The 17,191-nt window shown below is 47.1% G+C and overlaps 1 protein-coding gene across 3 annotated transcripts in view; it reads right to left on the minus strand.

Annotated features, from left to right (window-relative positions):
- Window positions 1-5,493: 5,493 nt before the first annotated feature.
- PARK7 (Parkinsonism associated deglycase) overlaps window positions 5,494-17,191 on the minus strand; it is a 32,541-nt gene continuing 20,843 nt past the window's right edge. For all 3 annotated transcript variants that reach the window (XM_017856058.1, XM_017856056.1, XM_017856057.1), the window contains exons 6-7: window positions 12,974-13,060; window positions 5,494-5,891 (exon numbers count right to left, since the gene is read on the minus strand). In XM_017856058.1, coding sequence (XP_017711547.1) covers window positions 5,731-5,891; window positions 12,974-13,060 — 248 coding nt within the window. In that variant the 3' untranslated portion in view covers window positions 5,494-5,730. The remainder of the gene's footprint in view (window positions 5,892-12,973; window positions 13,061-17,191) is intronic.

Genomic DNA, 17,191 nt, shown 5'->3' on the forward strand with positions numbered 1-17,191 from the left:
TGGTGATAGTGATGGCAGTGGTGGTGGTGGTGGTGACAACGGTGGGGATGTTGATGATGATGGAGATGGTGATGTTGCTGGTGATGGTGACAATGGTGATGGTGATGGTGATGAATCCATCATTCACATTCTTCCCAGTGCTAAAGACCTTCCTTAGCACTCAGCCCCACAAGAGCCCATGGCCTCAGCCTGGATGCCTTGGGACTCAAGCTAGGGTCTGGGGAAAGAGCCAACTCCTGAAGGGCCTCATGCTGGAACCGTGAAGAGTGTGTCCAGCACAGACGTGAAAAGGAACAACCCCTTCCTCTGCAGCGTGCTGACAGACCCCTTGTGTGCATAGGGAAGATGCTGTAGTGAATAAACAGGGAAGAGTCTGAGAGCAACCCAGACCCACCCAGCGCTCCCTGAATGCCCAGGTCCCTGCTGCTGCTTCCCCTTACTAAGGGCAAAGGGAGAGTGTTTTTTTAAAAAAAAAAAACAGCCAGATGATTCTGCAGGAGAATTGGCTGCAGGAGAATATAATGTCCTCCTCATTTCTTAGGAAACCAACACCCTAGAATAGAGTAAGTAAGCAGACTCAGATGATACAGTTGGCTACACTAAAATCATACTTTACATTTAATGTTGCAGTTATAGAAATGAATCCTATGGCATAGGCTCTTGACCTCTAAAAAGACTTTCTTCTCTGTAATGGATGATACCAATGACTACTTTCTAGGGTTACTAGTTGGACAGAGTTGGAGATGTAGCACATAAATGTCCACATACTGGTACAGAGAAACTCTCGAAGATATGGTAACTGAAAAAGCAGGGGCAGAAGAATGCGACCCCTCTTGGGATTTTGGATCGAATTTGATCCTTTTGTATAAAGTGTGAAAGAAAATCGGCCGGGCGCGGTGGCTCACGCCTGTATTCCCAGCACTTTGGGAGGCGGAGGCGGGCAGATCACGAGGTCAGGAGATTGAGACCATCCTGGCTAACACGGTGAAACCCCGTCTCTACTAAAAATACAAAAAAATTAGCTGGGCATGGTGGCGGGCGCCTGTAATCCCAACTAATAGGGAAGCTGAGGCAGGAGAATGACATGAACCCGGGAGGCGGAGCTTGCAGTGAGCCAAGATCGCACCACTGCACTCCAGCCTGGGTGACAGAGCTAGACTGGCTCAAAAAACAAAAACAAAAACAAAAACAAAAAAACATGTCTTCAAATGATGAGCTCCAACCCCCAAAGTTAACCTCCTAGCTCAGTGCAGGCCACACAGCAGGTGGTCAGTAAGCCCGGCCCCTTCCTTGCTAAACCAGTTGGCACCTGGGATGCAAACCTCCCTTCAGAAGTGCAGGGCAGGGCCATGACAGGCCTTGAGCAACATTCTGTCTTTGGCCTCAGGAATTCAGTTAATGGGCACCTGGCTGCCCCTTGCTCAGTGGGGCAAGCTGTGGCCTGGAGCTAGTTGGAGGCTCCAGTGCTCCTCCTGCAAGAGGAAGTTTTAGGTCTTCTTCCTAACTCTCCCGGTGTCTTGGGCAGGCCACTTGGGCTCTCAAAACAGCTTAGAGACAGTAAGTCTAAGATGGCAGAGACCCCCTACCCTCACCCCCAACTCAGGAGGAGCACAGTCAAGCCAACTGCCACACATCTGAATTCTGACTCCAGGTCACTTTTCAACTGTAGATAGCGCCCCTCCCACTTAAGTTCCCAATTTTTGTTTGTCCCCTCCCCATTAACTTACTAGAAGTTAGGAAGCAATTTTGTTCAGCCTGGGAAAGAAGCAGGCAGATAAGAGAGGGTAGAGGTTTTAAAAATGTTATCAACATGCCAAAAGCTAGTCATTCAATAAGGACCAGAAAAAGCCCAAGGTTTAGATAAAGCTGGTTCCGGGATCCCCCCCATCCCAAACACTGTCAGGGAAAGGGAAGTAAATCTTCACTGCAATGCCTGGGCTCTGATAACAGTGATTTCTCTTAGAGATGCTCTTTGAGAAATGCTCATCTAGAAACACCTTTTCCTGCTTCCCTGAGGGCACAAAAACTCAAAGAGCCAATTCCTTTCAATATCTCCCTTCCTGTAGATATCTCTAAATTTCAGAGGTAAGGGATGCTGGCAAAACACCTAGCAAACTTGAGAGAGTTTACGGATGTTCACTATTAGTAATAAATGGTTTTCAGATCATCAATTTGACTTTTTCTCTTTTTTTGAGACGGTGTCTTACTCTGTTACCCAGGCTGGAGTGCGGTGGCGTGATCTTGGCTCACTACAACCTCTGCTGCCCGGGTTCAAGCGATTCTCCCGCCTCAGCCTCCCAAGTAGCTGGAATTACAGGCGTCTGCCACCATGCCCGGCTAATTTTTGTAGTTTTTAGTAGAGACAGGGTTTCACCATCTTAGTCAGGCTGGTCTTGAACTCCTGACCTTGTGATCCACCTGCCTTGGCCTCCCAAAGTGTTGGGATTACAGGCGTTAGCCACTGCGCCCAGCCTGTGACTTTCAAATAGCAGGTATCTGCCAAGCGCGGTGGCTCATGCCTGTAATCCCAGCACTTTGGAAGGCTGAGGCGGACAGATTACCTGAGGTCAGTAGTTCAAGACCAGCCTGGCCAATGTAGTGAAACCCAGTCTCTACTAAATATGCAAAAATTAGCTGGGCATGGTGGCGGGCACCTGTAATCCCAGCTACTTGGGAGCCTGAGGCAGGAGAATTGCTTGAACTTGAAAGGTGGAGGTTGCGGTGAGCTGAGATAGGGCCATTCATTGGACTTCAGCCTGGGAGACAAAGAGAGACTCCGTCTCAAACAAACAAACAAAACAAATAGCAGGTATCCACTAAACAAACAGCAGGTATCCAGTTTTCTTTCCTTATTAAAAGTGGGCTGGGCACAGTGGCTCGTGCTGTAATCCTAGCACTTGGGAGGCTGAGTTAGAAGGATCACTTGAGCCCAGGAGTTTGAGACCAGCCTGGGCAACATAGTGAGACTCTATCTCTACAAAAAAATAACTAGCTGGACACGGTGGCGTGTGCCTGTAGTCACAGCTACTTGGGTGGCTAAGGCACGAGGATCACTTGAGCTGGGGAGGTCCAGGCTGCAGTGAGCCATAGTTGCACCACCACACTACAGTCTGGGCAACAGAGAGAGACCCTGTCTCAAAAAAAACAAGGCCAGGCACGGTGGCTCATGCCTGTAATCCCAGCACTTTGGGAGACCGAGGCAGGCGGATCACTTGAGGCTATGAGTTTGAGACCAGCCTGGGCAACATAGTGAAACCCCATCTCTACAAAAAATACTAAAAATTAGCTGGGCACAGTGGCGCGTGCCTGTAGTCCCAGCTACTCAGGAGGCTGAGGCAGGAGAATTGCTTGAAGCCAGGAGGCAGAGGTTGCAGTGAGCCGAGACCGAGACACTGCACTCCAGCCCGAGCGACAGAGTGAGACCCTGTCTCTGAAGAAAAAAACAACAAAAGTGTACTTTACCTCATATTCACCAATCTGAACTCTAAATTCATCCCAGCCCCTACCCCAAGGACTCCTTCACAAATTCAGGACATTGAAATCTCCACATGATCTGTGTTCAAGTCAGGAAATGTGGGGGCTGTGGCTGGGCGCAGTGGCTCATGCCTGTAATCCCAGCACTTTGGGAGGCTGAGGCAGGTGGATCACTTGAGGCCAGGAGTTTGAGACCAGCCTGACCAACACGGCAAAACCCCATTGCTACCAAAAATACAAAAATTAGCTAGGCATGGTGATGCACATCTGTAATCCCAGCTACTCGGGAGGCTGAGGCAAGAAAACCCCTTCAACTTGGGAGGTGGAGGTTGCAGTGAGCCAAGAGCATCACACCACCGCACTCCAGCCTGGGCAACAGAGCAAGCCTCTGTCTCAAAAAAAAAAAAAAAGTGGGGGTTGTCCCGGACACCCTCTCACAGCAAGTGGATGCCCAACGCTGCCACCTGACTGGCCTCGGCATCCCGCCGCCTGCACGCCTGCTCCAGAAGGGTCTCTTCTCAGCGGGGCCGGTCTTTGAACTAGGTGGGTCAGGTCTCTCTCTGGTGGCTGTCTCTCTCTTGACCCCTCGCCATGGCCCTGGCTACCTCTCCAACTTCACTTCCTACTGTATACCTCCAATAACCCACCCCTCCCTGCTCCTGCTGCCTGGTACGCTCTGAACAGATACCTACTTGTCTCTTTCACACCCAAAAGTCCTCAGATTCTCACTAAGATGTCTTTTTGGAGAGGCCTTTGCTTCCTATCATACAATTCCCCTGTCACTGCCTCCTTACCCTTCTTCATTTTCTTCATAGAATGTGGGTATTTGAGTATGTGCTTTCCTCTCTCTCCGGTGCCCACAATATAAGCTCCCCAAGGACAAAGGCTGTGTTTCTCCCTGGCATATTCCCAATACCAGGAACAGCAGTTGGCACACAGTAGGTACTGAGCACACAGCTGGGGAAGGAATGAAAACCTAAGCTCTGCTCCTACTCCACACCTGAAATGTCACTTCCTCAGAAGCCTCCCTCCCCACTCCCCACCATGTAACTCTTCTCTCCCTTAGCATTATCATCTGTTAAAGCGCTTACTAAAATAGACAATTACATGTGTGTTTGCATTGTAAAAGTTAACATCTGCCCAGCATTCTGGACCAGGGTCAGCCACCCACAGCCTGAGGGCCCTCCCAAGCAGCCAGTGACGAGAAAGCTGCCAGTGCTCCGGGTTACCAGCATATCCCCTCGGCCACTCCAGCAGAGAGAGTACAGCAGCTATGAGACCCTCAGATGGAGTCTTGTGGACTGACTGAGCTCACCTGGGTCACACGGCCGGTGGTAAACAGGGCTCTGACTGGCTGGGTCTAGGTCATGTGCCCACCCAGGAGGAACTCAGTGGTTCACAAGGAATGCTGGGTGCTATTACCTGGGGAAGGGAAAAGAGATGTTGGGCTAACCTTGAAAAGTTTTTATCCAAGGACTCTTTCCATAATGGAAAAAGGAACTAGTGTATAAAATTCACCAGTACAACCAATTTTTTTTTCTTTTTTCTTTTTGTTTTTTTGGAGACAGGGTCTTGCTGTGTCACCCAGGCTGGAGTTCAGTGGTGTGATCATAGCTCATTGCAGCCTTGATCTCCTGGGTTCAAGTGATCCTCTCACCTCAGGCTCTTAAGTAGCTGGGACTGACGGAGACTTGCTATGTTGCCTAGGCTGGTCTTGAACTCCTACCCTCAAGCACTCCTCCTGGCTCGGCTTCCCAAAGTGCTGGGATTACAGACATGAGCCACCACACCCAGCCCTCATAGGTATTTTTAAATAGCACATTAAAAACACACAGCTAATAAGCAGAGAAAATCATAAGCCTCTTATAATTCTGCTTGTATGCCTTTCCTCCTTGCTGTGTAAAATGTGTTCACTGTTCTTCTATTTCAGTGCTATATGGAGAGTTAAGAGCTACAAATGAAGGTGATACGGAATTTAATTTCACAAAAGAAATGAGGGACAAAACAAGGAATGATCAGTAGTTTGCTAAATGCCCTGTTTATTCTACAAACAAGGCTTAGAAATGTATAGACACAATTTGTAGGCTGAGAAATCTCTGTGTAGTTGTGACTTCACAACTATACTTCCACAAAAGCAGTAGTAACAGCCGCTTCTGAACACATTAACCTACCATTGTTTTGTTTGTTTAGAGCGAACACAGTGAGAATGGATTCCTAATGGCCTGTTTCTCTAAGTGATCGTCACAGTTCACTGCTCTAGTCTTTAAGAACAAGTGGAGCCTTCACTTGAGCCGCCACCTCCTTGCCGTTCAGGGCTTCAACAATTGCAAGTGCAAACTCGAAGCTGGTCCCAGGCCCCCGGCTTGTAAGAATCAGGCCGTCCTTTTCCACACGATTCTCAGAGTAGGTGTAATGACCTGCAAAGTAGAAACAGAAAAGGTGACATCCTAATGGGCTATGTGATGAAAAAGACGATTACTTACCAATTCACTATGACAGCATATAAACCCAACCTGTAGGCTAGCCATTCAAAAACATTTACTTGGCACTCCAAGCTCTCAGAAGCCCCCTACAAGAGTATTTTTAAAACTGCAGAGCAAAGGGTGAGAGAAACCACTGTTAGAATGAAACAAATATGTGTAAGTTAAATGCAGCTGCTAAGACTTTAAGTGTTGGGGGAGATGTCAGTGAATGACAGTTACTCACATCACTATTCTACAACAAAGCTCCAGTGTCAATTCTGAAGTGCCGGCGGAAGGGTGAGGGGATGCGGCAATGCTGAAGGCAGAAGCCACCCTGATCAACATGTGGAGGCACGCACACCCTCTGATGCCTCAAAAACAACCACAGCACAACACAATGGAGGCGGGTATGCATGCGTGTGTGCGTGTGCAGGTAGAAAGCACATTCACTCTCAAGGACTACTTTCCTTCTGCATCCCCCCACCCCTGTGCCAACCAGTTGGCTATTTCTTGGCAAATATAACATCAAAACTGGGATTCTTAAGCATGGATGCCCTGAGCTCTGCCCCTCCACAGCAGGTAGTCACCAGCTTCTCCACTGCACACAGAGCCTAACCTCTCCTGCTACACCCATCCCTACCACTCTCCCACCTGGAGCTTCCCTTACTGAATACAATAGGTTCTCTCCTGCTCCAGGATGAGCTCAAGGGCTGCTCCCTTCACCCACAGACCAGTTCTTCCCAGTTTCTTGCCCCTTTGGTTTCAGCATCAACAAAAATCCCTCAGAGAGGGTATCTGTGACCACCCCCATCTCCCCAAATTATGTTCCTCTGTTGACTCTATCACCGCATCCTATTTACTGCCCTCCCAGCATTGATACAATCTATCACAATCTATAAACATTTCATTTCCTTGTTTATTGCTTACTCTTTAAAAGGGCTGGGCCTTCATCAGTCCCTGTCTGGCCAATGATATCCATGGCACACAAGAGGCACCCCTGAAGTGTGAGGTCAAAGGCACCAAACACCATTCTCAACTGATCTCCTTTCTCCACCTGTCCCCTGCTTTAAAGAGGAAGGATCTCTGCATGATTACAGCTCTCCCTTCTGGCTGTGCACTCCTTCAACCCATGCTCAGCACCCAAAGCTCTCTCTCCAGAGTGCGAAGCAGGGCACAGCCAGTTCCCCAGGGAAAGCCCTTGCCAACTCTCTCCAGCACCTGAAGGTCACGCTGAACTCCATGTCACGGGGCATGGAGCCCTCTACGATCCGGCCTTTGCACAGAGACTGGGCTGGGACCAGAAGGGAGATGGAAAGGAACCTGCTGTCTGGGTAGAAGCTGGTGGTGCCTACACGAAGCTGGTGACAGTGATCCAGAGGAAATGGAGGTTTGAAATGAAGGCCTAGGTGAGGAGGCTCCAAGGATGACTCCCAGCTGCCTATCCCAGGTGACTGGATGATGGCGACGCCACTTAGTGATGTGGGAACACAGAACAGATTTAGCAGAGGGGGAGCGACAAAGCTCCTCTGTGAACTCCTGCTCTATCCTGATGCACCAGCCACACAGGCAAGCGGGCGCCTCTGGCCACTAGAGCTCAGTGCAGACCTGAGAACACCCCGAAACACAGCTTTCTCTTCTTCCTTCTTCTGTTCCCAGTGCCAGGTACTAAGGAGGAGCTTAGGAAACGTCTGTTCAATGAACACACATAAAAATTCATCCGAAAACCTCCCTTCAAACAGAAGCAGAGTGCTTCTGCTGTATTAATGAGCTTTTGAAACCACACAATGTTCATTTCTTTTCCAAGGAGATTAACAACGGCTACAGGAACTTGTCTTACTGTCATTAGAAACCAAGCCACTGCCGGTCGAAGGCAGTGAGTTATCTCAATTGATCGTTCACAGGCAGTTACTCCTTGTTCTCTTTCTCCTCTTCTCACTACTGTGCTTGACTAATCTAAAAAATTTTAAAAATCAGGTCACCCACCAAAATAAATGAATAGAGTACATTTAAAAATTCCAATTTAACTATTGTAGAGAAAAAGAGGATCCCTAGCTTGAGGGGAAAAGGTTTATCATAATCTGGCCTCATTTACTGATGGTTAAACCAGGCCAAGACCATTTCAAATGCTAACCTAGAAACTGGCTGGGCTAGGTCTTCCAGAGCGACGGTGAGATGCACAGCTGAGAGTGGGACAACACAAGGCACAACTGTAAATGGTTCACTGAACAGTATCTTTGTGGCTAAAACAGTGCAAATAGTGTTTAAACTGGTTAAATATGCTTAAAGGTTCTACGGTTCTTGTCAGACTTTTTACCAGGAAAAGCAAAAGGTTTAAGGTTGCCACCTGCATCCACCTAGTGGCGAAGACAGAACACGCACCCCGTCAGCGCCAGGAAGGCACTGTGCAAACTTTAGGGTGGAACTGTGACCCTATAGTGAATTCAGATTTTACACTTCCCATTCCAACCAGCAGAAGGCATTGATTTTTATTTCTTTATTTATTTAAACCAGACTCCAAGTCTTAAAGACTCTTCAGAGAAAAAGCAATGGGAAGCCAGGCGCGGTGGCTCATGCCTGTAATTCCAACACTCTGGGAGGCCAAGGCAGGTGGATCACCTGAGGTCAGGATTTGGAGACCAGCCTGACCAACATGGTGAAACCCTGTCTCTACTAAAAAATACAAAAAAAAAAAAATTAGCTGGACCTGGTGGCCGGTGCCTGTAATTACAGCTACTCAGGAGGCTGAGACAGGAGAATCACTTGAACCCGGGAGGCAGAGGTTGCAGTGTGCTGAGATACGCCACTACACTTCACCTGGGTGAGAGAGCAAGACTCCGTCTCAAAAAAAAAAAAAAAAAATTGGGGGGCTGGGCGCGGTGGCTCACGCCTGTAATCCCAGGGAGGCCGAGGCAGGCGGATCACAAGGTCAGGATATGGAGACCATCCTGGCTAACACGGTGAAACCCCATCTCTACTTAAAATACAAAAAATACGCCAGGCGTGGTGGCGGGAGCCTGTAGTCACAGCTACTTGGGAGGCTGAGGCAGGAGAATGGCGTGAACCTGGGAGGCGGAGCTTGCAGTGAGCGCAGTGAGCGCCTGGATAACACAGCGAGACTCCACCTCAAAAAAAAAGACAATGGGAGGGCACAGGACACAGGTCAGCAACTACGAGTCAGGGCCAAGGCCAGGTTACTGCCTGTTTTTGCAAATGCAGCTTCACTGGCACAAAGCCACCCTGCGTTTTTAGTACTGTCTGTAGCTATTGTGGAGCTGCAACAGTGGAGTAGCTGCCAGAGAGCTGAAGTCCCAGAAAGCCTGCAATATTTACCACCTGGCCTTTGGGGAACATTCGGTTGACCCCTGAGCAGAGTTCTGGGTTCAAATCCCAGGTCTGCCATTTGGTGGCTGTCTGACCTCTCAGAGCTTCACTTTTTGGTAAAATGAGAATGACATCAACCTAGAAAACAAACAGTACTCAGCAGTGGTGGCATGCAGTGGCGTTACAGAGGCTAGGTGAGGGCAGTTTTTTCACCAACAATCCGGAAGCAGGTTTATCCTCAGGCAACGGATGAGGAAACAGGCTCGGAGAAACTAAGGAAACCTCCCACAGTGAGTAGGGAAGCTGAGGGCCACCCCAAGATGCCAGGCTCCAGAAACCCTGCTCTTCAGTGGTCAGGTATGGGACCAGGCATGCGGATGCCATCAAACAGTGGACAAATGAGAAACGGAATCACACATTACACTTATAACCAACTTATTCTAAAAACAGAGGAATTAAAAGATTATGGGGACTGGGGCTGGTAGCACACACCTGTAATTACAGCACTTTGGGAGAGCAAAGTGGGAGGGTCATTTGAGCCCAGGAGTTTAAGTACCGCCTGGGCAACACAGTAAGACCCTGAATCTACCAAAAACAAGAAAAAAGACAAAAGACTATGGCCTTCAGATGGGATTGCTTATCTGAGGAGAAACTGTCACACTGATCTTTCAAGTTCACAATGAGGACAAGGGCCTCACCCAGAGCAGACTCCCAGGTGATGCCTGCAGCCCTACCTCTCAAAGTGTCCTGAAGGGGTAGACATTTCAAGTATCCACTTCTTATAATAGAGGTTACTGACTAAATCCAACACCTGGTAACTTAAATGTGTGTGGGAGCCTTTTGCTACCACAGAGCAGGGCAGGGGCAGGAAGGCAAAACTGGATGCAAGGCAGAGGGCTGGGCTTGAGATCTGGCCTCAGTCTCTCCTCTCCTTGTTTGTGAAGCCAGGACGATGCCACCTGCCTTGCTGGGCACTGGGGACCAGGAAGCTCCACCAAGATAACGCAGGGGAACGTGCTTTGTCAACTCCGAGTGTGAGCATCAACAATCTGATGTTTTTCTATGCCTGACCAAACTCAATGTTTTTGAGGCACTAAAGGAAAACAGATGCAACAGGTGCCCCTTCAGGTAGTGCAGGAGGGTGCTCTGCTTGAGTCTTCTCTCTGAAGACATCACAAAGGGAGCCCAGTTCTGTTCTTTCTACTTCTTTCAACCCTCTAAAATCCTTCCATGAGCTTAAAGTAAACTAAATTCCTACATTTAAAATGCCCAGAAACCAGAGCCTTTTTAAAAAAGTACTAATTATTATTATTTTTTTTTTGGGACGGAGTCTTGCTCTGTTGCCCAGGCTGGAGTGCAGTGGAGCGATCTCCATTCACTACAAGCTCCACCTCCCCAGCTCATGACATTCTCCTGCCTCAGCCTCCCAAGTAGCTGGGACTACAGGCGCCAGCCACCACGCCTGGCTAATTTTTTTAGTATATTTAGTAGAGATGAGGTTTCACCGTGTTAGCCAGGATGGTCTCGATCTCCTGACCTCGTGATCCACCCGCCTTGGCCTCCCCAAGTGCTGGGATTACAGGCGTGAGCCACTGCGCCCGGCAAAAAGTACCAATTTTCAGATAGTTATAATGATAACACAGTATCTTTCTAGCAACTAAAATGAAACCATGAGCAGGGCACAGTGGCTCACATCTATAATCCTAGTACTTCGAGAGGCCAAGCCAGAAGGATTGCTTGAGGCCAGGAGTTCAAGACCAGACTGTGCAATATAGTTAGACCCTGTCTCTACAAAAAAATTTAAAAATTAGCCAAGTGTGGTGGTTCATGCCCATAGTTCCAGCTACTTGGGAGGCTGAGGTGAGAGGATTGCCTGATCCCAAGAGATGGAGGTTATGTTACAATGAACTGAGATCACACCACTGCACTCCAGCCTGGGTGACAGAGCAAGCCTCTGTCTCAAATAAATTAAATAAATTAACAAACCATGGATTTTCAGGAAAACACTGCTCTGGATCAAATGTAAGTGTATGTAGAATGTACAACAGCAAGACAGAACCCTCACGTAAACTATGGACTCTGGATGATGATGTGTCAACGTGGGTGCAGATTCTGGTGCAGGATGTTGATAGTAGGGGACACTATGCATGGCCAGGGGCGGGTGGCTGGGGAGTGGATAGTGGGTGAAGGTAGACAGGAATTTGGCTGTGAACCTAAAACTGCTCTAAAAAAATAAAGTTTAGTAATTAAAAAACATGCAGTATAATGAAAAGTGCATCACTTTTAAAAAGGAGCTGAGATATGCTCACAACAGCATTCAAGGATGTTCATTACGGCATGGTTTACAAGGGCAAAAGCAGAAAACCACCTCCACGCCCACCCCCAGGAGAAGGTTACACACAGCACGGCACATTCTAACAGTGGACTAGCAGCTGCACTTAACGAGGACGAAGCAAATCTAAATCTACATGTGCTGTTAAAAGATAACATAAGATATAATGTTAAGTTAAAAAAAAGCAAGCTGCAGAACAATACATTTAGTAGATCTCATTTTAGTTAAAATAAAAAGGATAGTATGTATATAGATAAACTTCTATAGTTATACAAGAAACTTTTTTTATTTTTTTGAGATAGGGTCTTGCTTTGTTCCCCAGGCTGGAGTGCAGTGGTGAGATCACAGCTCACCACAGCTTTGACTTCCCAGGCTTAAGCTATCATTCCACCTTAGCCTCCTGAGCAGTTCCAACTACCAGTGTGCATCACTACGCCTGGCTAATGTTTTTTGTATTTTTAGTAGAGATGGCGTTTCACCACATTGCCCAGGCTGGTCTCAAACCCCTGGGCTCAAGTGATCCACCCGCCTCAGTCTTCCAAAGTATTGGAATTACAGGCGGGAGCCACTGTGCCCAGTCAACAAAAAACTTGTGGTGGCGGATGCCTGTAATCCCAGCTACTTGGGAGGCTGAGTCAGGAGAATCCCTTGAACCTGGGAGGCGGAGGTTGCAATAAGCCGAGATCGTGCCCCTGCACTCCAGCCTGGGCAACAGAGCGAGGGACTCCATTTCAAAAAAAACAAACAAACAAAAAAAAAAACAAGCATATGGGCCGGGCGTGGTGGCTCACGCCTGTAATCCCAGCACTTTGGGAGGCTGAGGCAGGCAGATCACGAGGTCAAGAGTTCAAGGACGGGCGTGGTGGCTCACACCTGTAATCCCAGCACTTTGAGAGGCTGAGGTGGTGGATCACGAGATCAGGAGTTCAAGACCAGCATGATCAACATGGAGAAATCCCATCTCTGCTAAAAAACACAAAAATTAGCCAGGCGTGGTGGGGCGCACCTGTAATCCCAGCTACTCAGGAAGCTGAGGCAGAAGAATCGCTTGAACCCAGGAGGCGGAGGTTGCAGTGAGCGGAGAATGCGCCATTGCACTCCAGCCTGGGTGACAGAGCGAGACTCTGTCTCAAAAAAAAGTTCGAGACCAGCCTGACCAACATGGTGAAACCCCATCTCTACTAAAAACACAAAAATTAGCTGGGCGTGATGGCATGCGCCTGTAATCCCAGCTACTCAGGAGGCTGAGATAGGAGAATCGCTTGAACCGGGGAGGTGGAGGTTGCAGTGAGTCAAGATCACACCACCGCACTCCAGCCTGGGCGACAGAGCAAGACTCTGTCTCAAAAAACAAACAAACAAACAAAAACAAGCATATACTTACCACCATTCATCATTTTGTCTTTAGCAAGAGGGTGTGTGGTAACTTTACTTCCAAAACCTATTTCATGAGCCAACAGAGCAGTAGGACCTAAAATAAAATAAAAGATCTAAGTGCGGATATAGAAAAACCCCACAAAATCGCAATAGTGCCTGGCACAGTAGCTCATGCCTGTAATCCCAGCAATTGGGGAGGCCTAGGTAGAAAAACTGCTTGAGCCCAGGAATTCAGCATCAGCCTGGGCAACACAGACCCCTTCTCTAACAACAAAAACTGCAACAGCAAAGTATTCTTCAAAATCCAGAGGCTCTTACCAAACATACAGCTACGATTCTGAAATGAAACACTTCCTAGTACGAGAGATAAAGTATGTTTATAACAAACAATTTGCTGAGCACATCTGGCAAAAGCACAGAAACTCAAAATACCTCAATAACCATTTATTCAAGAAGATTGACCTTGATACCCGCAGAGCATACACAGATAAACAATGTGCTCACCTCTCTCACCTCCTCCACCCCCAGAACAGGGACCACATATACCAGGAGTCCAAAGGAAAGGGAGGATTACTGTGGGGCAGGCTGAACGTCTTACCTCACTCTTAGTAAAAGGAAAGACTTAGTTACATCCTAAAGGCAACTGGTACTCTCTGAACTTCCGGATTTTATTGCTCTTTTATAGTTTTATTTTCTACGTGAAAATGGGAAATTAGGCCGGGCGCGGTGGCTCATGCCTGTAATCCCAGCACTTTGGGAGGCCGAGGCAGGCGGATCACGAGGTCAGGAGATCAAGACCGCTGGCTAACATGGTGAAACCCCGTCTCTACTAAAAATACAAAAAATTAGCTGGGCGTGGTGTTGGGCACCTGTAGTCCCACCTGCTCTGGAGGCTGAGGCAGGAGGATGGCATGAACCCAGGAGACGGAGCTTGCAGTGAGCCGAGATCGCACCCCTGCACTCCAGCCTGGGTGACAGAGCGAGACTCCGTCTCAAAAAAAAAAAAAGAAAAGAAAAAGAAAATGGGAAATTAACACTCATTCATCCACCTATCCATCCAGGTATACCAGGTGGTAGGATTAAAAGCAACAGCACACTGTCCCTGAAGGAGATAGCCTGTGAAGTGCCTGGAAGTGTGAGATATAAAGGCACTAGCATCACTTTATGAAAGCTACTTAAGCAAAGAACCACATGGAAGTGTCAGTTAATGAAGTCTTTCCAAATTGACAGGTCCTAACTTGAGATTTTTATTTAAATGTATTCACTGAAAATGGCCAACTTCAGGGAGGGTCACAAGCATATTGCGTATGTAATGGTCCTCAAATAAGGATTAAAAACAAAGATTTTATATACCTTTAATTGTTATTTCATCTTAAAGCTTTTTACAAAGTATTCATTCTACCTTTTTTCTCTAAGCCACACATATAAACATTCTAAAGCCTCACACGACACTCAGAAGGATGTTTCAGAACAGCACCTTGACTTTGGAAACACTTAGGGTGCCCTGGATGGCTAAGATCCTATGGCACAGTCTGTACCCTCTTAGTGTCAGCAAACTTGAGAGATCTTGGTCTTACTGACCTTTCATTTTTCAACAAGACTCCAAGGAAGGAGCTATATAATATATTCACAGGCTACTCAGACTGTAACTGTTACAAACAGGAAGATCACACAAGTACTACCTAATTACATAAGCTTCCTGCCTAATATCAGGTGTCAGTTTCAGACCAAGTACTGATTTATAGCTCTTAAATCAAAAGCCTCAAATGTCTCTTTTCCAGGTTACTTTTTACACACAAGACAGCTATGTATGGTAGCAAATTTTAAAGTCTGTAAGAATTGAATAATAATTTTATTTGAATGGATTTATAAATGGCTTTTAATTTTTATTTGGTAAGAGTTTAAGAAGAAATTCCTACATCATCTTGTATTTTAAAGTAAACTTTAATAGATGATTGTACAGTGAGGAAAGGGATCAGTGAGAATTTTTAGGCTGCTCCCTTCAATGTGATAATAAAATCACTGCTACAATGATGTGCATAAATTTACGTTACAGTTGAATGCAGGAATTTACTGATGTCTTTCTTACTCATCATGGTAAGCTCATAATTACTGCTTTCTGGGGCTTCAGAACCCTATTTGGAATACTGGAGAAGAGACGTTTCACTCTCCTAGGACCTGGGATTCTGATGGATGAAAACGCTCTGCACTCTGCACTACAGTGCAGAAGGCGCTGCAGACCACGTCCCCTTCTGCAGCCAAGAGCGCCACCCTGTGGTGACTTGCAAAATGACCACCTCTGCCAACTCCCCAGCTCCTCCAGGTGGCCAAGACCTTGTTTCCAGAGGCCTCATTCCTAGACCTGGGCATCTCAGCTGACAATTGTCCACTCCTCCAACTCCACATTTCCTCCCCCTCCCCCACTCAAAGTAAATCTCATTTAATTTTCTTCTCAACATAGACTCCCTTCCAATTTGCCTTCCTCATTCACTCAATATTAAGGACTAGGATAATATTCTGTGTTCAAAATGTTTCCAATTCCTAACTGCAACACTTCAGAATAATCCTGGCTGGGCATGGTGGCTCACACCTGTAATCCCAGCACTTTGGGAGGCCAAGGTGGGTAGATCACGAAATCACGAGTTCGAGATTCCCACGAATCCCAGCCTGGCCAACATGGTGAAACCCCGTCTCTACTAAAAACACAAAAATTAGCCAGGCATGGTGGCAGGCGCCTGTAATTCTAGCTACTCGGGAGGCTGAGGCAGTAGAATCACTTAAACCTGGGAGGTGGAGGTTGCAGTGAGCCGAAATTGTACCATTGCACTCCAGCTTGGGCAACAAGAGCAAAACTCCGTCTCAAAAAAAAAAAAAAAAATCTTATTTTCTGTTTGCCAATTTAAAAGATCCAAATCTTTAAGAAATCTGTAAGAATCTGTAAGAATCTGTAAGACCAGTCTGGGCAACATAGTGAGACCCTCATCTCTACAAAAAAATATTTTTAAAAATCAGCCTGGAGTGGTGGTGCACACCTGTATTCCCTCTTTTCCATTCCCACTCCTCTTTTCCATTCCATCACTCCTCTTTTCCATTCCCAAAACCCTCATCTCAATTCGTTCAGCTCATCATCACATTTTTTCCTATTTTTTGTGTAGTGCCCACAACAGTGGTGCAGGATATTCAATGGTATAAACACACTGCTAGTGTGTTTTCCATTTTTACTTTATATACATTTTTTTGTTGTTGTTTTTTTTTTTTGAGACGGAGTCTCGCTCTGTCGCCCAGGCTGGAGTGCAGTGGCATGATATCGGCTCACTGCAAGCTCCGCCTCCCGGGTTCATGTGATTCTCCTGCCTCAGCCTCCTGAGTAGCTAGGACTACAGGTGACCACCACAACGCCCGGCTAATTTTTTGTATTTTTAGTAGAGACGAGGTTTCACATTAGCCAGGATGGTCTCGATCTCCTGACCTCGTGATCTGCATGCCTCGGCCTCCCAAAGTGCTGGGATTACAGGGGTAAGCCACCGTCCCTGGCCTATTTTTACTTTTTTTCTTAAGAGACAGAATCTTGCTCTGTCATTTAGGCTCAAGTGCAGTGGTGTGATCATCACAGCTCACTGTAACCTCAAATTCCTGGGCTCAAAGTGATCCTCCCAGCTCAGTCTCCTGAGTAGCTGGGAATACAGGTGTGCACCACCACGCCAGGCTGATTTTTAAAAATATTTTTTTGTAGAGATGGGGGTCTCACTATGTTGCCCAGACTGGTCTTGAACGCCTGGGCTCAAGTGATCCTCCTGCCTCAGTCTCCCAAAGTACTAAGATTACAGCTATGAGCCACCACAGCCAGCCTGTTTATTTTTTAATGTTGATTTTAATTATTATAAGGCCCATGCTTCTTGGCATGGCATTCGATCTAGCCTCAGCACAAAACAGTGAGCCAGATGTGGTTGATCTTTTTTGTTGTTGTTGAAATGAAGTCTCACTCTGTCGCTCAGGCTGGAGTGCAGTGGCACGATCTTGGCTCACTGCAACCTCCGCCTCCCAGGTTCAAGCGATTCTCCTGCCTCAGCCTCCTAAGTAGCTAGGATGACAGGCATGTACCACCATGTCCTGCTAATTGTTGTTATTTTTTTTATTTATTTATTTTATTTTATTTTTTTTTGAGACGGAGTTTCACTTTTGTTGCCCAGGCTGGGGTGCAATGGCGCAATCTTGGCTCACTGCA

This window comes from Rhinopithecus bieti, unplaced genomic scaffold (assembly GCF_001698545.2).
Source record: "Rhinopithecus bieti isolate Rb0 unplaced genomic scaffold, ASM169854v2 scaffold_40368, whole genome shotgun sequence".
Taxonomy (NCBI): domain Eukaryota; kingdom Metazoa; phylum Chordata; class Mammalia; order Primates; family Cercopithecidae; genus Rhinopithecus; species Rhinopithecus bieti.